The 24533-nt window shown below is 39.8% G+C and overlaps 1 protein-coding gene across 4 annotated transcripts in view; it reads left to right on the forward strand.

Annotated features, from left to right (window-relative positions):
- The window catches only part of HAGH (hydroxyacylglutathione hydrolase), a 29106-nt gene extending 17027 nt beyond the window's left edge, over positions 1-12079 (forward strand). For all 4 annotated transcript variants that reach the window (XM_074279575.1, XM_074279573.1, XM_074279574.1 and 1 more), the window contains exons 4-9: positions 4304-4421; positions 5181-5289; positions 7664-7767; positions 8312-8413; positions 10409-10488; positions 11750-12079. In XM_074279575.1, coding sequence (XP_074135676.1) covers positions 4304-4421; positions 5181-5289; positions 7664-7767; positions 8312-8413; positions 10409-10488; positions 11750-11849 — 613 coding nt within the window. In that variant the 3' untranslated portion in view covers positions 11850-12079. The remainder of the gene's footprint in view (positions 1-4303; positions 4422-5180; positions 5290-7663; positions 7768-8311; positions 8414-10408; positions 10489-11749) is intronic.
- Positions 12080-24533: the final 12454 nt, after the last annotated feature.

The following is a 24533-nucleotide window of genomic DNA, read 5'->3' on the forward strand; positions in this document are numbered from 1 at the left end:
AGCACAAATTCTTTGAAGGGTCCTGAGGAGAGCATCAAGCAAGAATTTAAAATATCTGAATATATACCTTTCAATCTAATTCAACAAGCATTTATTAAGCAGATGCTATGTGCAAGACAAAGTGATAAGAAATAGTACTGGACTTCAAAGAGGGGAAATGTAGGAAAAAATGTAAACAGATTAATAAATAAATACAAGATAATTTGGGGGAGAAAGAGAAAGCACTAAGAATTAAGAGGAATCAGGAAACTTTCAGAAAGTATATAGCAGCTCTGCTCAACTTTGACACGAGCCAAGAGTTCTAAGCCCCAGAATTGAGAACAGAGCCCATTGCAGGCCTGGAAGGAGGCATGAGAAGGGAGATGGAGTGGTAAGTTCAGGACTGCTGTTGGTTTGGTTGGAATGAAGAGTATATGAGGGAGAGGAATAGGAAAGAATTCTAGAAAAGCATGGAGGAGCAAAGTTGTGGAAGTCCTTAAAATGCCAAGCTGAATTTGTATTTTTTTTGAGTAAAATAATACCATGGTCAGATCTTTGTATTATGAAGATTATCTTGGCAGTTGTGTAAGGGATAGATTTGGGTGAAAAGGGACTGTGAGCTCAAAGTTCAATTAGAGAGCTATTGCAGTAGTTCAGTTATAAGGTAATTTAAGCTCTGGAATAAGGTGGTAACTTTGCAAATGAAAACAAGGCAATAGATTTAAGAGTTGTAGAGACAAAATTGATAAGACCAGGGAACTAAATGCTTATGAAAGATGAGAGATTGGGAAGAGTCTGGAATGATGGAGGTTTTAAATCTAGCCAAGGTGACTGGAAGGATGTTGATACCCTAAAACAAAAATAGGGAAATTTGAAGGAGGGATACATTGAGGAAGAAAGATAATGAGTGTTGTTTTGGACATTTTGATTTTAAGTTGTTAATATAACATCTAGCAAGCTAGCTGTGTGCAGGTGTGAGATTGACAATGTGGGGACTGGTGGTCAGGAGAGAGTTTATAGCCAGAGGAAGCAAAGATCCTCCAAAGTAACTCTCAATGAGGGCAAATGACACACCCCCAAAATAATTGGTATTATCTTTATCTGACATATGAGAAAGTAAAATGACTTGCCTAAAGTCATAAGAATTTGATAACACTCTAGTTTCAGCCATAGGCTTAGATAGTGACTATCAATACAATTTTCTGTCCCTGAAGTATACTCCTGCAGGAGGTCTCTAATGTCCCAATTTTTCAGTCCTGTTTAATTCCACATATAATTGAGTGTGGGGTGATGAGCCTGACATGAACATGGAAAGCTTCCAGTGATATGTCTTAGGAGAATTGTTGCCTAATGCAGAGGGAGAGGAGGAAGATAGGTTCAGGAAATAAGACAATTTGAGGTGAGACAAAAGATACGGAGAAAATGCTTCTTTATTAGTTTCTTTTTTTTTTTTTTTTCTTTTGGAGGCCCTTCCTTCCATAATGATAGGCTCTGCCCTCCCTTATGATAGGCTCTTCCCAAATCATCATTAACTTACATAATGGAACTTTTGCCTTAAATTCCATAAAGAAATAAATTAAACTTTTTTAAGCATTTAAAAAAAAAACACCTAATGTCAAATGACTGAGCAAAGTTTGGAGATCTTCCTTTGATCAGCAAAAAGTGAACAGATCTTAACATAACTGAATGTTTTATGGCAATTTGTCTGCAAAAGGCTTTTTCTTATTTTTATGTAAAAAAAACTTTAGGGGTACTTAAACCTTTCTTCTTTGTTTTAATCTTATTTCTTTGCTTTAGAACAGAATATTTCTTGACTTCTTAGCAGATTGCCAACTTTGGAACAAACTACATAGATTTTTTTTTTCCAGTTATTGAGCCTAATACAACTACCTTCTTGTCTGTTTAAAAAATGTCCTTGAACCTTGTCACTGCAAGATCATACTGCTGTAACATGGCCTCAATTAGACTCCATTGTCCTTGTACCAGAAATTTCATTCTTTTGGCTTCTTTTTATTTTCATTAAAATAAGAACTTCAATCCCTACTTCATGGGAATATGATAAGGATTAGCTAATATTTGTAAAATGATAAGCCTAATGATTGATTTAAACAAACCTGTAACTGAACCATAAATTTAAAACCATCTAGGCCTATCCCCTCCTTTTAATCTCCTAGACTATCTGAGACAAATTATTTATAAAGATGTTAAGCAATATCAGGCCGAACAAAGGAACAAGTATTTCTTAAGCTTTTTTCTATGTGGGTGCTTGTGCTAAATATTGGAAGATACACATACAAGCGAACAGCAACAACAACAAAATCATCCCCTCCCTTCAAAGAGATTACTAATGGGAGGAGAAAACCCAGAAAAAGGAGCTGAAAAATAGGGAAGGACTTGGGGCAAGGGGACCTAGGCAGATAGATACCTCCTATAAGAAAGAAACTATATCATTTCTTTATCTGTCCCAGTGTTTAGCAGCTTTTTCTGTCAAAAAGATTTTCCCTTTGTCAATGCAAATTTGCTTTCTTGTTTAATTTAAATCCATTTCTTCTGATACTATTAGTTCACTTTGTTTCTGTTATCAGTCTTTTATATACTTGAAGAGAATTGTTCCTTTCTCCAGCCTTCCTTATTCCATATTAAATTACCCTTAATTCCTAGGCCCTATTCTTTAACCTTTAAGTTCATCTCAGTGTTCTCAGAATCTTTTTTCACAAAACTGGACTCCAGTTAGTAGCTGACCAAGCATAGTTACTTTTGTATGTCACATATGCCAGGATCAAATCAGTATTTTAAGTAATTACTGTGACCTCCTGGTTTTTAGTTATAATTCTCAGCCTCATTTCTCTGAAGTGAGCTTTTCTTCCCGAAGTATATACTGCATTAAAATATATCTTGCCACTAGACCCAGATGACTCTGGAGGAGAAACTGAGGTAAGTGACCTTTCACAGCCGTCCCTCATTTAAATCCAATTCACTTTCATGTCATGGTGTCAACTCCCTGATGTTATAGTTCTGTTCCAGACAGGGGGGCAGGTAGGTGGCTCAGTGAATAGAGTCCAGCCCTGAAGTCAAGAGCACCTGAGTTCAAATCTAACCTCAGACACTTATACTACTTCCTGGCTGTGTGATTCTGGGCAAGTCACTTAACCCCAACTGCCTCAGTCAAAAAAAAAAAAAAAAAAAGAGAGAGAGAGAGAGAGAGAGAGAGAGAGAGAGAGAGAGAGAGAGAGAGAGAGAATATGAAGGCCAGACATCTATACACTGCATTAAGCTAGCTCACAGTGAAATCTTTTAATTTCTAGCTGTGCCTTTCTGAATTTATGGCAAGAACAGTGCTCTGTGCTACAGTTTCCTCTTAAGGAGTTTTATTTTGTTTTTTAAGAAAGGTGCTGCCTAGCTTATCCCTGTAAATGAACTAGAGAGAAGTTAAAGGCAAGACTTCCAGGATCAAGAGTAGAGATTTCCCCCATCGTTAGAAACATTAGAATTCATCACTGAGACTTGTTTTTAGGTATGAGCATACTAGAGCTTTTCCAGGAATGGCAGGCATAGGGCTTAGAATCACACGCTTCCATGTCATATTGTTTTAGATTCATTACCAAACCCTAGGCAAGTCCCTAAAGCCCTTTTTGCTAATCTTTCACCTTCTCTGAAATGGAATCTAGACTAAATCCTTCTTTGTAAAACTTATGGTGAAACTTTGTCAAAAGGCACTAGAGAACTGTAGAGATTTTTCGTTAGCTTTGTTCAGCTACTCAGAAGGAACTACCTGAAGGCATGGGTCATGATTACCATGTGAGGTCCTACTGGAGATCATTACCATTTGTGAGTAGGTGTAATAAAGGCTTTTAAGATTACACGTGGCTGTTCTTGAGTGCGCTACTGGTTATTAAACTATAGATTCAAGAGATCGTGGCCAGAGACCTTTGAAGGCCTCAGAGGAGGCGAGCCGGGTAGAGTTCACACTGCAAAGGTCAGTGGTCAAAGGTACTCTGTTGGGCCTAGGACAGACTAGTAATTGTAACTGCCAGGAGGGTATTACCATTGATCAGATAAACAAAAAGGTTGTGGAAAGAGGAGTGGAAATCAAACTCATCGTCTCTGGATGAATGGTTTGGCACAGTTCCAACAAGGGAATTCTTCCCATTTGTGCTGAGGAACAAATGGATAAGGAATATATTGTGTTCTGCATTTGGAATGCATACTTACACTGGTTTTTTCTAAGACAAATGCAAATAAGATTTAAATCAAATTTTAAAAGCAAATAGTGTTCTTTTAATAAGCAGCAGGTGGCTATGGGTCTCCTATTTTTACCTTCTAGGGACCACGCTGGAGGCAATGAAAAGCTCGTAAAGATGGAACGTGGGTTGAAAGTGTATGGGGGAGATGATCGAGTTGGGGCCCTCACTCAAAAAGTGTCACATCTTACTATGCTTCAGGTAAAAAGAAACATGGAAAAGGTTTTGAAATGTGGTTTTACTTTGAATGTAGATCAGTGACTGACAAGACCAAAAATAGCCTAGGTAAAATGCCCAAAAAGCCAAACCTGGCACAATGAGCTTTTCTCATACTTATCCTATCAAAAGAAATTTTCCCTAGGAACAGGCCCAACACGTGACAGGGAAGGGCCCTTCTGTGTGTTTGAAGATGCCTGTTTGTTCCTGGCAGCCTTTTAGAGGGCTCCCATGCTGAAGTTTGAGATTAAGGACTTTGGAATTAATTGCCTTCTCTGCCCTGGAATAGGTTAACAACCAGAGAAGTTATACCTGGGCTGTATTTAAGTCACATCTGCCTAAAACTGACCATATTTGATTGAATTCTTCATTCTTGTCCCTAGGACTGCAATTTTCTTTCTCTGATTGATCAGAGGTGTTGGAGATCAAGTGATTTTCATTTAGTTCATTAAGCCGGCCAGAGTTCAGAATAATAAAACGGCCCTGAACTGGGAGTGGGGATCAGTTATCTTTGGATAATCATTCCTATCATCTCTGCATGACAACTTAGGGTTGGTAACCCCTCTCCATTTGTCCTTCCTCTTATGGTCTACATGTGCATCTCTTTGGTGGTGGTGGAGCATGTCAGAATATTTAAGCAAAGGTCCATATATGGACCATGAGAAATTTATATGAGGGTTTAGTTAGGCTTTGTGTGTTTCTTGAACTAATGTTTGGAGCCCACTGTTGCTTGCTTTATTCAAGGTGGGATCTCTCACTATCAAATGCCTGGCAACACCATGTCACACTTCTGGACACATCTGTTATTTTGTGAGTAAGCCCAATAGTTCAGAGCCACCTGCTGTTTTTACAGGTAAGTACAATGATATGTGTGGGCCAGCTGCTATCCCCCAGGCATGTACTTCATTGGCATATGTGCACATTTGAAGATGTCCAGCTGTTCAAGGAATGCCCAAGCTGGGTTTTGACAGTTACTGAACAAACAAACAAAAACAAAACAAAACAAAACAAAACAACAAAACCAGCAAATTTAGAAAACAGACTTATTTTTCCTATCTAATATCATACTAGGTTAGAAAGCAATACTCCACATAGTAAGAATGCATAGTCTGCCAGTCTCATAACACTAAAGATTATCTGCAAACTAGTGGGGGCACTGGGCAAAGAGAAATACCCAGATTTTAGGAAAGGAAATTCTCTAAACTTCTTTACTTCTGTCAGTATTTAGCAGCTTTCCCTGAGGAAAACAGGAAAAAGAAAATATGCTACATCTTAGGGAATATTAGGATGTCTTTGGGATCATACCTGTCTATTTTTCTTACCTAACATGAGAGGTCATCCTAGGATGACCTAGGATCAGAGTTGGAAAAGATCACTTCAGATACAAATCTTTCATTCTATTGAGAAAGAATCTGAAGCTGTGCACAAAGTCACGTAGGTAATAAACAGGTTCAGGATTCTCATCCAAACCCTAAGCTCCAAATGTAGCAGTTTCTAATCTAAGTGCTTTCGGATGAGAGAACAGGACCTATAGGAGCCACACGGCAGAATTGTTGGGGGAGAATGGCTCTCACTTTACATAGGGTCAAGAAGACCAAAGAATAGACAGAAATGAAGTGACTTGTCCAGATACTAAGGAGTCTTCTTTTAAGTTCCATAACTCAGCCAACCAAAAGAAAAGGTTGTGGCCATAGGAAGCAAGGGGCTGTCCTAGAGCTAGACTTCCTCTGGGTTTTTGTCAGTGGGGGATCATTAGTGAAATGAATCTCTCTGAGATCTTCAGCTTCCTTTGGTTTGCCCTCCTGATTAGGCTTTGGCTTTTTCTGAGGGACTTATTTGTATTCTGTACTTTTTCAGACAAATAGTATAAAAGGAAGAGATAAGTGCAAAAATCTCTCTCGAGGAAACATCAACATGCCCTGAGAAACTATCCCCAGTATTTTGTGTTTTATCTTTCTCCTTCTGGAAGAGTTTTTGGCCAAAGTCTTTTTCATAGGGAACTGCAGAATCAAATGATGGTGGGAGGAGTCAATTCTGGGATGTCTTCTTTGGTTACCATATTTGCTCCCCAATTAATGTGGTCCTTCCCAGTCAGGTAGCCATGGAGGGTCTATAGGCATTTAAGCAAGCCTCTATTACTCCCACTTCTCCTTTAGGAACAGAAATTATGTTAGTATCTCAATTGTGGCTCTTGACTTTCTATGAAAGAGAAAGTTTTTCTCCAATTACTGACTTTATGGAAAGGAACAAATTTTCTTGTGATAGGACCTTGTGTCCTGAAATTTGGACATCTGATCTGTATGCCTCTTGTGATCTGATCTCTTTGGTTATATTAAAGGAATGTGTTAATGAAGCGAAGGTCATGAGTCTAGTCTCATGGAGGTGACAGACTTCGCGTATTCATTGACCCCCTAACCCATTCTAACCACCATGTACATTCTGAAGCAGAGACTGGCAGATTTTGTTTGGTCTAATCATATTCTAGCTTTACACCCATTAGAAGAAAAACGATTCAAAGCACATTCTCTATCAAAAGCAGGTCAATCATGTCATTTTCACCTGTCGGCAGAACAGGTTTTATACATAGCATTTGCTCTGAATTAATCATAGGCAGTGTATAATTATAAAGACCAAGTTTGTCTGGAGAGATGAGCAAATGGACCTCCTTTCTTTCCTTGGAACAGTAAGGACCTGGTGGAATAGAACATTGCTTTGCTTTCTACATTTCATATGACTTTTTTGTTTGTTTGTTTTTTGCTATCAGAGTGAAAAACAGTGTTACTCAGTAGTAATGTAGTAGTAATTCTCAGTAGATGAGAACTGTCCTTGAAGCTAGAAAATCCTGGGTACAAGTCTCATGTCCAGTTCATACATACTGGCTATATGACCTTGGGAAATCATCTAATATCTCAGTGTTCTAGGCAGCTTTTTGAGACTAGAAATTTCAGAGAAAGTGCCAATCAGTATCTTCATTTGGGAATTTCCTATACCAATAAAATCATGAGCCCTCCCTATACAGGGTGAATGAGTGGGGGACAGCATGTATAAATATGACTGTGGAATAAAAGCAAAAAGTATCAAAATACTAATTTAAAAAGCATTAAAATAGACAATAACAATAAATAGTGCAGTAGCCCCCAGAGTCCTCAGCTGCTGGGTCATTCATGTGTCTTAGGTCTCACTGAACTTTGGTCTTTGGTCTCACCAAACAAGATTTTTTCTTTCAGGTGATACCTTATTTGTAGCTGGTTGTGGGAAGTTTTATGAAGGAACAGCAGATGAAATGTACAAAGCCCTGCTTGAAGTTTTGGGTCGTCTTCCCCCAGAAACGGTATGTTACACATTCTTAAGTATGTTAGTTATGCTAATATGTCATAAAGCAAGTTGCAATAGTTGCCTGTAGGCTCTGTGGGAAAGAGCTTAGTTACTCTTGCCTGAGACCCATAGGATAAGGAGAAATCCCTTTGCAAATTCTTACAAGCACAATCCTTTCTTCATCATTTCACCTTGGTTCTCTTCTTTTAGTTTCTAGCTATTCCCTCTTTATCCTATTCTCTTTATTTTCTGCTGGAATCATTTTGTTCCTAGGCATATGCATGCCATGCACCAGAGGTGGCCACCCCAGTGAGAGGCAGAAGTAGTTTTAACCACCTGTAAGCATTTCTTGAAAGCATTTCTACATATAAGCCGGCTATTGATGTATTTCTGTAAGGCCTAAAGATAAACTCAGGCAGGATATCACCTTACATAGGAGAAAGAGTAAATTAGTGTCGAATGTTGAATATCTTCATTTAAGAGAGTTTAGAAAGAGAAATTAATTCATCCCTTTGCACAATACCTGTTCTTAAAGATGGCATACTTTGTTCTTTCTGCAGAAGGTATACTGTGGTCATGAGTACACCATCAATAACCTCAAGTTTGCACGTCATGTTGAACCAAACAATGTTGCTATTCAAGAAAAATTGGCCTGGGCTAAGGTGAGTAAGATGAGTTTAGGAGAGGAATAATGTTCTCTCGAAATTGTTGAGAATTATGTGAGGGGGACAATTTGAATACAGGAATGGCCCTGGTCTAGGTATTTCTGTGTTCCCACTGGTACTATTTATTACTTTCAAATATACTTCATTTAGGGTGTGTAGTGTTCAGTAACTAGAGCTCCAACATGCAGTATCCTGGATTGTGTCAAACAACAAGCATTTAAGTACTTATGGCATGATACATTAAGTATTTTCTACGTTAATGTTCCAGACACTGTGCTAGATTTTAGGAATAAAAGTAAAAGATTAAGACAGTCCCTACTCTCAAGGAATTTACATTTTAATTGGGGGAAAACACAGAGGAGTGGAGGCAAGGCAATATTGTTGCCATAAAACCTGATTTCTGTGCAAACCTTCCCTCAAAAGCATGTATTTTTATTTTTTTTTTTTTGAGGCTGGGGTGAAGTGACTTGCCCGGGGTCACACAGCTAAGAAGTGTTAAGTGTCTGAGACCAGATTTGAACTCAGGTCCTCCTGAATTCAGGGCTGGTGCTCTATCCACTGCGCCACCTAACTGCCCCAAAAGCATGTATTTTTAAAAAGTCCATCAAGCTACCAGAGAATTATCTCCACAAAACGTAAATATTTGCTAGTTGTGTAAAAGTCATTGTTGTCTGTATAGAAATGACTTAGATTGTTACCCAACAGAAATCTATATTCTTCTCAGTCATTCTAAAATTTCTTGGATTGGGCTCATAGATGGTCCTAAAAATGCATTAATTTTCATTTTTATTCCCTTTCAGACTATTGACAGTAACTATGAGCCAAACTGTCTATTTAGTTTGACCATTTTTCTTTGCTCACTTTATGGTTAAATATTCAGGCAAGTGATGAATCCTGACTAGGGAATGAGAGCAGGGACCATTGGTGATGATGGATTGGGAGGCTAAGACCTAGTAAAGGAGGTGAGCTTATACCTTCTGAGTATTTCAGAATAACATTTCCTGAGGAACCTTTTCTAACTCATAGTCTCATATTTACTGATTGTTGAGGCAGTCTCCAATATAAACTGAGGCTTCCCTAAAGCACTAAAAGCATCAGATACACAATGCATTGAAATGGTCAAAGAACAGAATTACAGGATTGGAATAGATCTGAGAGGTCAGGCTATCCAACCTCCCACCCCATGTCTGTGGCATCCTGTGGTGTTCCTGTAAGTGGAAAGAGTCCTGGACTTAATGTCAAGGACACTTGATTTTGAATTTCATCTCAAATCCATCATTATCATAGATAAGTCACAGATGTAGGGGATTGTTTTCAGATATCCACTTTGTGAATTTTAAAGCATAATGGATATAAAATAGACTAGTTAATTTTATACAGTCTCAGTGGCTTATGATACTGCTGAAGAGTTCTTAGAAAATTCTTCATTCTAACAGATGATTTACTTTTTAGGTAATAGCTAGCATTAAAGTAATGGGGAATAAGAGGAAGGAGGAAGAAGTCCCTTTTGGGACGTGAGAGCTATTAAGAAAATTCTAGACTTAGAGCTGACAGAGACCACTGAGGTCATCTGGCCCAATGCCTTCATTTTATAGACAAGGGTCCCTAACTGAGGTGTAGAGGAGAAAGTGATTCTCTGACATCATGTGGGTCAGGAGGGACAGAATAGGGGCTTTGGGATGAAAAGCCTCTTATTCCAGATGTGGTCCCTGTTCTCTATGCCTCTGATGGAGATTTAAGAAGACAGTTTCCCTCTAATAATGAAACTCCTCATAAAAAAGGGGGACTCTCAATTAACTTTGTGAAATCTTTTATAAACTTTTGCAGTGCTTATTTCTAAACCCATTGCCCTCCTCTAATTATATTACATTTAAGTTCAGCAACAAAGTTTTTTAAGTCCAGTCTTTAAAAAACAACTACCCATTGTGAAATATTTCTTTCGAAATATTCAAAATACAAAATTCTTTTGAATTGTGATATATTTCTTTGAAGACAAAATGTGCTGTCGGAGAACCAGCTGTACCATCTACTCTTGCTGAGGAATTTACATACAACCCATTCATGCGAGTGAGGTAAGTGTGAGTACATGGACTTTTCTGTATGTGCCTTAAGGAGACATGATGAAGGCAATTCAAAGTTGGAGGAAAAAAAAAAAAAAAAAAAAAAGGATCTCAGATTCAAAGGGAGGAATTGAAGGAGTTTGACCATGGGAAAATTTCACTTGTTTAATCCATTTATATGGCTTAAGAAGGAGGAGCTCTTAGGATATGGCTCCACAAAGTTTTTTTGATCTATATGGGTCTGAACTCTGGCCATTCCATATTCTTGTTTGCTTGTTTCACTCCCAAAAGGAGGTTTCTGCAATATCCCTGAAAACGGAGGAACATTTTTTATGGGAATAAAAAGAAAGATAAATTCTTAACATTTCTGTGTCTGAAAGAGATGTGATGTGACCACTTGCTTATCAATACATTGACATGGAATTAGCAAGATCTGCCCAGCCAAAAAAGGTTTGGCAGTTTTCCTTTAAGTTGAAGAAATCTTTTTTGTGTGTGAACTTGTAGAGCCCTTCTAGATGATGTACAAGTGCATGTATACACACAAGCACATGTGCACACATCCTCTCTTCCCCAAAGGACTTAGGAGTTGGGGCAGCAACCAGTAGGCCTTTAATAATATCACAATGCTAGAGAAGTGACCAGACCTGGAGCTCATTCCCTACCCTTTTTTCCTTACTTGACAAAATTGCTAGTTAGGTCCTGCAACTTCAGAACCCGGGAGTGAAAGGTGATGACAGGAATATGTTGAACTTTAGGTTCTTATAACATTGCTTATGAGGGAAAAAAGGATGCTGAAAATGCCAACCCTCAGACTGCATCATGGAAGAAATCAGTTTTCAGGTGTTTGAAATTTAGTCTAAAAACATGCTACTGAAATAGTATCTTCACTTACTTGTGTTTGGAATGTTGATAAAAGAATTGGCAAGGTTACTAGGCTGACCAAAATTGAGTTGGCCCCCATTTATCCATCTCACTTTCCTCTATTTTGCAATAAAGGAAAACAAAACTAACCACTGAATAACATGATTTCATCTTCAAGAATATCAGCAGATTCCAAGTGGAATATTTTTCTTCATCTGTACTTTCATCAGCCTGGTTGGAGAGAGTGTGCTCTAAGGGGAGAGGGCTTCCCCAAGCCTGCTGCTCTTCCTTGGCATGTTTGGCTGCTTTCTGACCCCTTTCCTTTGGACTTGGGATGAGGGCAGTACCGAAGACAGTGTATGTGCCCGTTGCCATATACTGCACTCTGTGTCTCTTGCTTTGGTCTTGGCAGGGAGAAGACAGTACAGCAGCATGCTGGGGAGACTGACCCTGTGACGACCATGAGGGCCATTCGAAAGGAAAAAGATAATTTCAAGGTGCCCAAAGACTGAAGTTCCCCGCAGAAATGATCACAATGCAAATTTCTCCTGCTAGTCCTTTTTACAGTAACATGGGTATTCTGATGTTTTAGGTAATTAATTTCTGTTATTGTGGGAGAATCATTCTTCTTTGTGGTTTGTGTTTTATTTTAAAATTGTCTTTAAAAGCCCTTTGTTTCTTTTGCCAGACATTCTGTGGCATATTTATGAGATAAAAAATTTAAAGAATATTTATTCATAAATTTTTTGCTTTCAGATTCTGTAAATGATCAGTTGTGATTCTGCAAGCACACTTTCCTTAAGTGCTTAAGGGGAGAGGAGATAAGTATAATGTGGTCAATCCTATGCTTTTGTGAAATATCCTTATCCTGGAAATTGACCCCAACGAAAGGCCCCAGGCTTTGACTGTGGCTCAGCTTGCTTTTTGAGTTCTTTTCAACTCTTAAGTTCATATTTGTTCTAAATAAGTCTGGACAAATCCCAGGAAGACACTTGGGGGTCTGCTTCCAGAGGGAGGGAGAAGAAGGGTCTGGTCCATATTCCAGTTTAGCCTCTCTTCCTTCATTGCTTCTTTACAAAAGAAGTCTTTCTCATTGCTTCAAGTTAACCCAGCATTTAAAATGGGTCCTCCTTTATCAGTTTTTCACTGAGACCTTTCCCTACACTCAAGATAATTTCTAAGGCCAGCTAGTACTTGGAGTTAATGTTTTGCTGAATTATATGCCATTCTTTCTCCTGGCTTATTTGAATAGTAACAAAATTATTGAGGTCATGTCTTCTGTGAGGTTGGCCCCACCCCAACCTGACTAGGACTTAGAGGAGGTGAAAAAGGATCTTTGAGAGAATTATCTTGGTCTGAGAGATTTAAAAATTCAAAAGTTTGAAAACAACTTGAAACATTTAACATTTCTGTATATAGAAATTCAATTTTCAGATATTAAGGACTTTTAACTCCACCAGAGCCAAACAACCTGGACATACGCTTTGCAGTTTGCTCTGTCTGTTGACTTGACACAAATTGCCTATTTAGCCTCTATCTAAGAAGATACCTACAAGTAATTTTGGTCTGTCCAAGATAGTGTTATCATTATTAAACATTAAATGGCCTGACCTCTCGCTTCAGTGATAGACTGAAGTCCCATGGCAACCTGCAGTCCTTTTGATATAGCATTTGACAAAGATAATGCCATGTCTGTTCCCCTATTTGAACAGAAATGTGTCTGGGAAGATGAGAAATGGTTAATCAGCAGTGGCAAAGAATTCTTTGAAAATTCCATCCTTAACCAGTCTACATAACTCCTGTTTGCTCCTTCATGGCTCCATCATGAAACTGGTCTCCGTAACTGTTTTCCTCCAGTTGTGAAATAAGCAGTATTTTATGATGTTTTTCCAGCTATAGTGACTCACCCTGTCAAATGTCTTCAAAAACATATTCACAGGTTTGCCTTTTTATCAAAGGGAACTTGACATTTCTTTACCATAGACATATAGTTGCCATATGCAATGGATGCTCAAAGAGTAAGCCTTCTCCAACTTGGCTAATTGCATTTAAGCCCTAAAGTTCCAATGTCTCTCTTAATAATTTTGACCCAAAACATTGGTTTAGCATGATTCCTTTTGGACATGTTAATTCAGAGAATAAATTGTGAGTTCAGTATTGGCAGGATTTCATTAACATTTAATTTTTTTTTCTATGTTTCTTAGTGGGAGGGAAAAGGGGGTAGGTCAGGGCCTTCAAACACAACATGATTATCAAGTAAGGAGACCTAATTTCCATAAGTTACCATGGAAGTCTGTCTGTCTTATTTTTTTATGGCCACACCTGCATTTTGCTCAAAAGCCGGGCTCACAGAGGAGCCCTAAGAGCTCTCCTTCAGACCATAGGACTGCTGAGTGAGCTCTCCTCCAGTGATGAAGAAACCAAAACAGTGGGCACTTACTTGGGGGCTGTTCGGGTGACTTTTTTTTTGGTGGCAGTTAGTGGGCTGTGTTTTTTGGTTTGTTTTTAATGAGAAAGTGATTGGGAGCCCAGGGAGAGTTAGGTTGGCGTGATCACTTTTTTTTCTCTTTGCCTTGCCTATAAGTGAGGATGTAACCCTAGTTGTCTCCTCATCCTCCACAAAAATCCGACTCCGAGATTGGTGATGATTGAACAGAGCAGGTACGAGCGCTTGGAAGCTCCTTCAGCAGAAGCCAGAAGGAAGAAGTGAGGAAGACTGTCCTAAAGCTAGAAAAGGCTCCCAGAGAAGACACCAGGTCTCAATTTGGGGGTCTAGAAACAGTTAGAGGTGCTAAGCCTTACGACTCAGAGAAAGGGCTTTTTTCTCCTTTTGTCCCTTGCCCATCATCCGTTAGGAGGGTTCTTCAGTGTCCCCCAGCTTTGAGAACATTCTTGCTTTTCTGACTCCTCACCGTAGTCCTTTTGTGCCCAAGATAGAACCAGAACATGATTAGCTCTAACTGGCTGCCCGCCCATTTCTGCCCTCAGCAGTTCTCCAGCGTGGCCACTGTTACCCTGCAGTAGGAGGAGCTGGGGCTTAATACCACCCAAGCACTGACAGAAGGCCAGTAGTCTCAGACCCATTCCCCAAGTGCAGATCAGTCTGTAGGGTTGCTTAGATCTTATTCGGAAAACAGGTCAGGATCCCTGGGAAGTTGGGTAACTTCACCCTAGTCTTTTTAGGAGGTGCCGAGGTAGGGGGATGAAGTGGTCCCTGTTGTATAACTGCCTGTCAAGTGACTGGCAAGAAGAGAGCTTCCAGCACTCTAACTGCTTTTTTTTTCCCCAGCTCACAGACTTTCTAGTTACAAAGATTCATTTCTGCATTTGAAAGGCAGTGGGGATGGTAAATCTTCTGATTCTTTTTTTTTTTTTAATAAGTTTGAGTATAATTTTGTGAAAAATAGGCAGCCATTGGCTTGCCCCTTTTGTGCTATGCAAGGTGATGAAGCCGGTGTAAAAGCCCAGGGGAAGCTGTGAATCAGTGAGCCTGTGAGGGATGTATATCCATTCTCCTGTGGGAGGGGAGGAATTCCTGCTGTTCCCTGTTGGAGGGGAAGATGGAACCTGTGTCTGTTCTGCACTTTGAGCTCCTCAAAGAGAAGCACTGTGGAGTATTATTCTTGTTTCTGAATTAAATTTTATCTTCTGTGATAAGTGTTGAGTAGACATAGCGTGTAATGGTTTCACTAATAAACCTTTCACTGTTGAAAACAGAAGATTGCTGAATTGGATCTGTTGGTTTCTCTTACTTTGCTGTCTAGAATTGGAAATGTTTATCATTTGATTGCAAACCGCCCCCTGCTCTCCTTGTGGAAATCTGAGAAAAGAACCTTTGCAGGTTCAGATGGTTTTCATGGCCCCCCAAATTAGTCCTTGCTCCTTTACTCGGCCAATTAATACATGCAACTTACTGAAGGCCCCTGTAGGAACTATGCTATCTCCCTACATCTTCCTCTAGAATGGAAATCATATGGCCTTAGCCAACAGACATATAGGCCTAAGCATGATGCCTTGAGTTTACTAAGTTTCCTGAAGCTCCTTTCTATTTATGGTAGAAAACCTCCTACATGCCTCATTTAGCATTACAGATTGCCAGAGTTGGGGAGACCTCAAGGATTATCCCATGTAATACTTCCATGACACTAAAGCATTCAAGGATTTAGGATCCTTAGACCCTCTAGTTCTGATCCTAGCTAACATCACTGGACACAAGTTACTAAAATTTTTCCTTACCTAAAATGCATACATTATTTGCATGCTATAGTAAGAAATAACCAGTAGAATAATTTAATAGTGTCATCAAAAAAAATCATCCAAGAATTCTTAATGTTGAAAATTCAGGAGTATGGCTTGTTGGATAGTCTTGCTATATTTATGATTCAGGTCTCCACATTTTGGGCCCCTAAATGAGGATCTAAGGCACTGCTGGCTTTCTCAAGCCTCAGTAAAACTGGCTATTTGGGCTTTTCACGATCAGAACATTCCTGGTTACTCAACTGGGCATGCCTTCAGGAACCAGGTTACTTCCCTCTCTTACCCTATAGGCTAGTAGGCAACACAATTAAGGATGTGACTAATGTTCTGCAACTTCTGAGCTCCATGAAAATGGTTATTTCAACTCTTTTAGAATCCAAGAATCATAGATTATCAGTAGGGGAGGGACTTCTGTGATCATTTCACTCATTTTAGAGGAGAAAACTAAGATCCAGAGAGAAAGTAACTTTCCAATGTCACACAGTGAGTTAATGGTAGAATTGGGACTCCTGGAAGATTCAATATCCCTCTCTGAGAACCCAAGTGTCCTGAGTTCCAGTCAACTATTCTCTTTAACTGCACCACATGTTGGGGGGTTTGAGGTTCTATATCTAGGTTGTTGCCTTCCTGTGGATAGACTTTCAGAGAAGAAAACATGTCCCATATTTCTGCTAAGAAAATTCTCATAAAAAAGATGGCAGGATTTTGTACCAGGAATGAAGGGCTGATTTAATTTTTTGAAAATTTGTATTATAGGGGCAGCTAGGTGGCGCAATGGATAGAACACCAGCCCCGAATTCAGGAGGACCCGAGTTCAAATGTAGTCTCAGACACACTTTCTAGCTGTGTGACCCTGGGCAAGTCACTTAACCCCAGCCTCCAAAAAAAAAAAAACAAAGAAAGAAAATTTGTATTATATAATTGATCATATAAATAACAAAAACAACAAAAATTCTATATCATAAGATGTAACACCTATTCCTATATAAAACACTAGAAAACAAAAAAATAAGTGGAACATTACTTAAAATGATAAGTAGTACCTATCTAAAACCAACAGTCAGTGTTATCTATAATGGGAGTAAGTCAGAGGCCTTTCCTGTTACTATTAAATACCATGCCATAAATGATACTGTGCTATAGTAATAAAAAAAAGAACTGAAGGAATAAGGACTAGCAAAAAAAAAAAAAAAAAACTAGCAAAATTATCACTTTTTGCAGTTGATTTATATTATTAGGAAATCCTAGCATTGTTTAAAAAAAAAAAAACATAGCTAAAACAACAGCTTTACTAAAATTACAAAATAGAAACTACATCCATTCAAATCATCAACATTTCTGTTACTAAAAATCCAGCAAGAAGAAATAGAAATTCCATTTAAAATAACTACAGATCGTATAAAACACTGAGGAGTTGACCTGCCAAGATACATCCAGAAATGACATGAATACAGTAAAACATTCTCCACATAATTAAAGACATCTAAATAACTGGAGAAATATTAACTGCTTGTTAATGCTATCAAGCCAGCATAAGAAAAATGACCACATTTAATTAAAAAATCACTCGGTTCTTCACTTTTTTTCAGTAGTATCCTATTCTTTGGGACCTGGTAGAAGAACTTCAGAGTTTTGCTGGCAGGAGAAACTTGAGAATGATTTTTTTAGAAACTCAGTTTCTTTAAAGTGAATTGAAGATTGGTCTTTTCCTACCAAAATAGCAGAAATTAGTGTCATTTAACAAATAGTAGAGGAATTTGCAGTTTTTTTCTCTCCCTCATTTTACTGATGAGGAACTGGAGACAAACAGGATTAAGTGACTTGCCCAAGGTCATACAGCTAGTATCTCAGGGCAGATTTGAACTCTGGAAGATGAGATCTCCCTGACTCCAGGCCTAGTATTCTATCCACTGTGCCACCTATATGTTCCATATTCAAAAATATCAAAGATTCTCTACAAAAAAAAAAAAAAAAAAAATATATATATATATATATATATATATATATATATATATATATATATATATATATATATATTAAATGCTTACTATAATCCCAGGCATCGTGTTCTTTACAAACATTATTTCATTTGATGCTCATAATATTGGGAGCTAGGTGCTATTATTATTGCCATATTACAGCTAAGAAACTGAGGCAGACAGAGGTTAAAATAAATATATACTTGCCTTGCTAGAAGTGTAAGAGGCCACATTGGTGTTTCTGTCTCTAGGCCCAGTGCTATTCATGGCACCACCAAGCCAATAATTAGAGAAATATGAATTAAAACAGCTCTGAAGTACCACTTCACAGTCATGAAATTAACAAAGATAACAAAAAAGAAAATATAACATTCTGGGAGGGACTATGGGAAAACAAGTACTTTTTTTTTTTTTTTTTTTTTTTTTTAGGCAATTGGAGTTAAGTGACTTGCCCAAGGTTTCACAGCTAGGAAGTGTGAAGTGTCTGAAGCCGGATTTGAACTTAGGTCCTCCTGATTTCAGAGCTGGTGCTCTATCCACTGTGCCACCTAGCTGCCCAAGTACATTTTTCTCTTCCACCCTATTAATATATTTTTTTCCAATTACATGTAAAGATAATTTTCAATATTCATTTCTGTAAAGTGTTGTTTCCCAATTTTTTTCTCTCTTCCTCCTTTACCTCCTCCTTCCTCAAGATCACAAACAATCTGATATAGGTTATACATGTACAATCCTTTTAAACATATTTCCATGTTATGTTGTGAAAGAAAAATCAGAACAAAAGGGAAAAAACCACAAGAAAGAAAAAAAAGTAAAATTGGTTTGCTTTGATCCACATTCAGTTTCTATAGGTTCTTTCTCTGAATATGGCATTTTCCATCTCGTCTATTGGAATTGTCTTGGATCACTGTTTTGTTGAAAAGAGCTAAATCCATCATAACTGATCATCACACAGTGTTGCTGTTAGTATGTATGTTTTCTTGATTCTGCTCATTTCACTCAGCATCAATTCATGTTAAGTCCAGGTTTTTCTGAAATATGCTTATCATTTCCTGTAGAACAATAATATTCCATTACATTCCTATACTAGAACTTATTCAGCCATTCCCCAACTGATGAATATTCCCTTGCTACGGGAGAGCATTTGGTTTGGAGAACACTCAAACAGAATTCTCTTGAAGTCTTTCTTTCCACAAAGCAGAGAGGCCAAATAGCATGGGTGATTAATAGGCAATTAGGGTCAGAAGGAAGAAAGCTTATGTATTATAATTTTGGCTCTAAGCCATGTTAGGAATACTAAGGCTGCTAAAAACAGAATCTTTTTCAGACTGTAGCTTAACCACAGGATCTGTTAAAAACAGAGTTAGTCAAAACAGGAACTTGTTACCTGGGTTCAAGGAAAAGTCTACAGGGTAAGGATTCCTTCTGTGGGCTTAGCAGCTCTATAAACATATTAATGTTCAACTTGGTTATGTGGATTCAAGGAATAGTTTACAAGGCAAAAGTTCCTTCAATGAGCCCAGCGAGTCTAGACATAATTTTAGTGATTTTGCTAGTTTGGGGCTCAGGATTAAGATCCAGTATGTCCTTTATACCCTCAATTTCCAATTCCTTGCCACTACAAAAAGAGCTACTACAAACATTTTTTCCACATGTGGGTCCTTTTCCCTCTTTTAAGATCTCTGAGGGGGGCAGCTAGTTGGTACAGTAGCTAGAGCACCAGCCCTGAAGTCAGGAGGACCTGAGTTCAAATGTGGCCTCCGACACTTAACACTTATTAGCTGTGTGGACAAGTCACTTAGCCCAGCCTCAGGGGGAAAAAAAAAAATTCTTTGGGATAAAGACCTAGTAGTTGCACTGCTGGTTTGAAGGTTATACGTAGTTTATATCCCTTTGGCATAGTTAGTTACAAATTGCTCTCCAGAATGGTTGAATTAATTCACAACTTTACCAATAGCATATAATATCCTAGTGAAAAACAAGTATAGTAATAATTCTTTATGGAACTGTGAATGGTCCAGCAAAGCAATTCAGAACCATGTCCAAATTGTGCATATCCTTTGAGCCATCAATACTGCTAATAGGTTTCTACATCCAAAGAGATAAAAAAAGATCCATATGTACAAAAATATAGCAACTCGTTTTGTGGTCAATTGGAAACTGAGAAGGAGCCACAAATTGTCTGAACAAGTTATTGTTGATGTTATGGGGTACAAATTCTTCCCATACCAAGTCACCAGGATGATGGGGTTAGCCACCAAAATGATGAGTACAGGTGAGACCCCAAAGTATATTAAGGTTACAAGTTGGTGTTGAGAGTCATTCCAAAAGAATTTGTAGCCATAGACTTCCAAATCAAGAGGCAAAGATTTTATTACACTGTTACAAGCGGGCTGAATACATAATCTTAAAAAAGGAAAAGACAAGTTCCTTGGTGGAACTCAGAATTAACCAGGAGTACACCACTGACTCATATAGAAAAGTTAGCTATAATAAGGATATGCCATTGACTGGCAAGTTAACCCTAAAAAAGAATTAGAAAAGATCTACAAGAGCCGATCTTTTACAAGGGGAATATAATCTCCGGTTTGACATAATTTGGCTGGGATTAAATACAATAAGGTGAGGTTTCTGGAGACCTCTGCCTGGAGATGGGACTATAATTGAAAGTCCAGTTGAACAAAAGCCTAGATAAGAACAAAAAGTCTAACAAAATGGAAAGGGTCCGTATAATCCTATCAGTGCTCCTCCAGCTGGCCTCTGGGAGTAGCCAGGCTCCCAGATTGTTTACGAAGATTCAGGCTTTCTCTGTCAAGGTCCTTCTGGCTACTCAGAAATGTGATGGAGTGCTATTGTATAAGAAAGTGTAACGAAGGGCACAGTTTGGGAGAAACCTGGGAAATCTGCACAAATGGATACAAAGTGACCATGAGAGGCACGGAGAGCATGATATAACAAGAGCACAAAGAACTGGGACTGGGCAACATGCTGGCCACCACGATTCCAGAAGACTCATGCCGAACGAGACATACTATCCATCTCTTGATAGTGAGGTCATTATCTCAGTGCAGGCGCAGATTGGGGCACAAGCTCCATTCCTCCCGCCTTCCTCCAAAAAACCTAGGTGGTTTTTTTCTTTCCTCCCGCCCCATTCCACCCACATGTGATGAGCTCATGACATTGTCCTGAAGTTAGGGAGAAGGGCTCCTTGGCTAATGACCTACAAGTATTCTAGGATTGACACAGAATTGGGTTAATCTAAAGGCCTAGGGGAAAAATAATGGGAGTTTCTTTTGTTGATTGTTCTATGGGACCTGAGCTTTAGTGTTCCCTGAGAGGCTGACCTCTGCTTTTTCAGGTCTTAAACTAGAGAGGAAAGTTATGGTTGAAGAACTTTCTCGAGCTGAGTTTCTGAATCCTGAGAAGTCCCTAGTTTCAGTATTCCTGGCCCCAGAATCCCTGCTGAATCTGCACTTTCTACTGTGTAAACTGTCCTCAGGCCTTTCTGGGTGTGGACTTTCTCCCCGTGGATCTATAATTTCTCAGAATAGAAGCTGAGAAATGATCTGGAAAAGAATCAAAGCTCAATAAAGGGAAAAGAGATAAAGTTGATTGCCACTGAGCAATGTGTAGGTGGGAGAGCAGGGGACAAGGCCTGGGATTTTGGTGTGGGATGTCAGAAAAAAAGAAGCCTCAAATATTAAAGAGGGTGAAATAATGGGAGATCTAGAAGGCTTTCCCAGATCTGAAGGGGTTTTTCCCTGCCTTGCTGAGTTCAAGGGATTGATAGGGAGGAACAAAACTGCAAGGACTGGGGGGAGGGAGGCACAGGATCAGGGAGGCCAACAGGGTTGGCCTTTTCCTGGAAACCTGGCCATGTTCTCCACCTGGCTTGGACAAGTCTAATGGAGAAAAGGCCTAGATTCAGAGAGGAATCAGAAACCATCCCTGAAGTTCTAAATGGCCTGGTTGGACTGATCAAAGCCCCTCAGCGCCAACCAGAGGTCTGCTTTATGAGTCCTGGTCCTATTCTGAGTGAAGTAAAGAGCAAGCCTGGGGATATATATCCCCACATTATCCCTTTACTACACCCATTATAGTCATTATAATTATATTACATTATATTTATCTCATCCCTTCAGTTTACACACACGTTTGCAATCTTTTATATTAACTACACAAAGAGGTTCTAAAAATCTTGGGGTTATAGGCTGATAGAAGGTACAGTGGATAGTGTCAGCCCTGGAGTCAGGAGGACTTGAGTTCAAATATGGCCTCGGACATTCAACACTTCCTAGTTGTGTGACTGGACCCGTCACTTAATCCCAATAGCCTTCCAAAAAAAAATAAAAGAAAATTTTTGGGGTCCCTTGGATCTAATCTTTTCCCTTCAGCATCCATAATTCAAAAAATAGAAGGGAATTTGAGTGTTCACCTGCCACAAACTCATGGTTTCCCCAGATCCAAAGGTTCTGGCCAACCGGTATCAAACTTAGAATAAGCAAATTAGAAGAGAGATTGATTCATTTTGAGGGCAGGATCACTAAAGTGGGAAGGGGGTTTGGGTGAGCAATGACTATGAGATCCCGAGGACAGAAATGACCCAGGTCTTTGAAGGAAGTCGAGTTGGTAATCTTGGGGGCAGAACTCAAAAGTTAAAATGAGCATGTATGGTCAGAAGCTCAGAAAGTGCAGGAGGAGACAGAAGGAGTTTTAGGGACAAAGGTGATGAGTTGTTTTAGCCCAGGGTCAGTCCTAGAAAAAGACACATAAGTATTAGATAAGGATAATAAATTAACCAAACAAATCTGGCTAGAACAAAGGGGGAGCTATTAAATGGAAAGAGCCCAGATCTCTACTCTTTTCTAATGTTCCACCCTGCAAGATAATTGGGGTGAATGAATTTACAGCTCAGAGCTGTTGGGAGGACCTAATGAGGTAATAATACTAATTGAAAATTTACAAAGTTCTAACTATATGTCAGACATGGGGCTAAGAATTTTACAATCATCTCATTTGCTCCTCGATATAACCCTGGAAGGTAGTGCTATTGTTAGCCCCATTTTATAGATTAAGGAAAGTTAAAGCAAACTGACCTCTGGGTGATACTCATATCACCTAGACTATATCTTTTGGGACATCCTGCATATAAAACTCTTATGCAAATATAAGATTTCTAAAATGTATTATTATAATGACTAGTACAGAAGTCTTCTGGAAAGAACAGGTTTTAAAATCAAGGAGACTCGCACAGGATGTTTTCTTACATTTATGGTTTTGAGCAAGTCATTTAATCACTAGGCTTTCAGACATCAATCGATAAACATTCATTAAACTATGGATGCTATACTAAGCAGTGGGCATACGAAAAGAAGCAGATGAATGGATGGACTTAGCTGCCTATTTGTCCTTGTGTGGATCAGACCCGGAGGCCAGAACCTGGCCGGAGAGGGAGGGTCAGGTTTTCAGGATCCAGGGCCCAGCTGTAACTTGTGGAGCGCACAGTCCCTGAGCGCTCTGCTCTCCCCTCTCTCTGAGTGAGTCCCAGTGCGGAGAGGGCCAAGCCAGAGGCCTAGCAGGCAAAGCCTGAAGAGCCCTGAAAGTCTATGTTCTCCTGAGATAGACAGAAACACAGTATACACTGATAGAGGGATTGCTGTGGAGAGCGGACGTGTGCAGAGCTTCTGGAAGCTTGTGAAGCACTTACAAAGCTCCTGTGAGTGAAGGACTATAGGTATTATCCCCATTTTACAGATGAAGCTCAGAAAGATTATAGAAATTCCCCAGAGCTAACACAACACAAAAGGGTTGGGATTCATTCTTTTCTCCACTATTTTCATTCCCTTTCTTCCTCTCCTAATAGAAGCAGCGGTAGTGGTTGCTCTGGCCCACCCTCATAGTGTTCACAAATGTTTCCCGAGCTCAAGAAAGAGCCTTCAGCAGGCCAGAACTCCTAGATCTGGGAGCCAGGGGCTGGAGAACTCCTGGAGACACAGAAGAGGTCAGAAGGCTCAGCCAGAAGCTTTTTCTCCCAAAGCCCTGCTTTTATGCTAGGGCAGGTGGGGAAGCTTAGAAGGCTAGACCCGGGAGAAAGCCAGCTCCGGTGAGTTCTAGAGCGAGGGCACCTGAGGTGGCTTAGGAAATGACCCTCTGCCTGCGCTGCTCATGGGGAAAAAGAATCACCTCGCTTGCCTCCCTCTCTGACAGCTCAGCACCCCCAATGCGGGAGAAGAGCCACTGGGGAAAGCAAACATAGATTAGTGAATAACCCTGCCAGGCTTTCCTAGAAGAGGGGGCTGCTTGTGGCACCGGGGCCAGAGCTTGGGCAGCCACTGCGTCCCAGCCAGGAGGGGAGGAGACTGGGATCCTGGGGCTACAGTGGGGTCCCCGTAAGAGGCAGGGCCAGCCCGGGAACAGGGCACTGTCAGTCAGACAGCTCCCTTCTCTCACCTCCTCCAGGGATCCTAAAAAGCCCAAGGCAGCTGACACCAGCAGAACTCTTAGGAAACTTCAGTCTGAGGGCAGGTTGTCCCATTGATCCAAACCAGAAAGCCAGACTCATGGTGAAATACGATGGCAGCTTCTTGACCCCTGGCATACCCTGCCCCATTCAGAGTTGGGAGGAGGGACCTCTGAGGGAGCCCAGCAATCCCTCTTTTCCCAACTGCCCCCAAATCCCCTTGAGGGACCATTTGTCCAAGGCCCAGCATAAACTCTGATCCAATTTGAGAGCAGGAAGGATTCTTAGCTGCCCCCGAGTCACAGGTTGTACTTGGGTTTTTGGGGGTTTGGGGTGTGGGATCCTTGGGAGTTTGTATTAGTAAAGGGAGAGGGGTAACTTTCCAAAGTAGGCAATCGTTTAGCTTCCCAGGGGTCCACGGAACTAGCTGTTCAAGCTGGACTCCCCACACCTGCCAGGTATCTGCATGAGCCTTCCTGAGGCGGCGGAGTTGATCCTCA

The sequence above is a fragment of the Sminthopsis crassicaudata genome, chromosome 1 (assembly GCF_048593235.1).
Source record: "Sminthopsis crassicaudata isolate SCR6 chromosome 1, ASM4859323v1, whole genome shotgun sequence".
Taxonomy (NCBI): domain Eukaryota; kingdom Metazoa; phylum Chordata; class Mammalia; order Dasyuromorphia; family Dasyuridae; genus Sminthopsis; species Sminthopsis crassicaudata.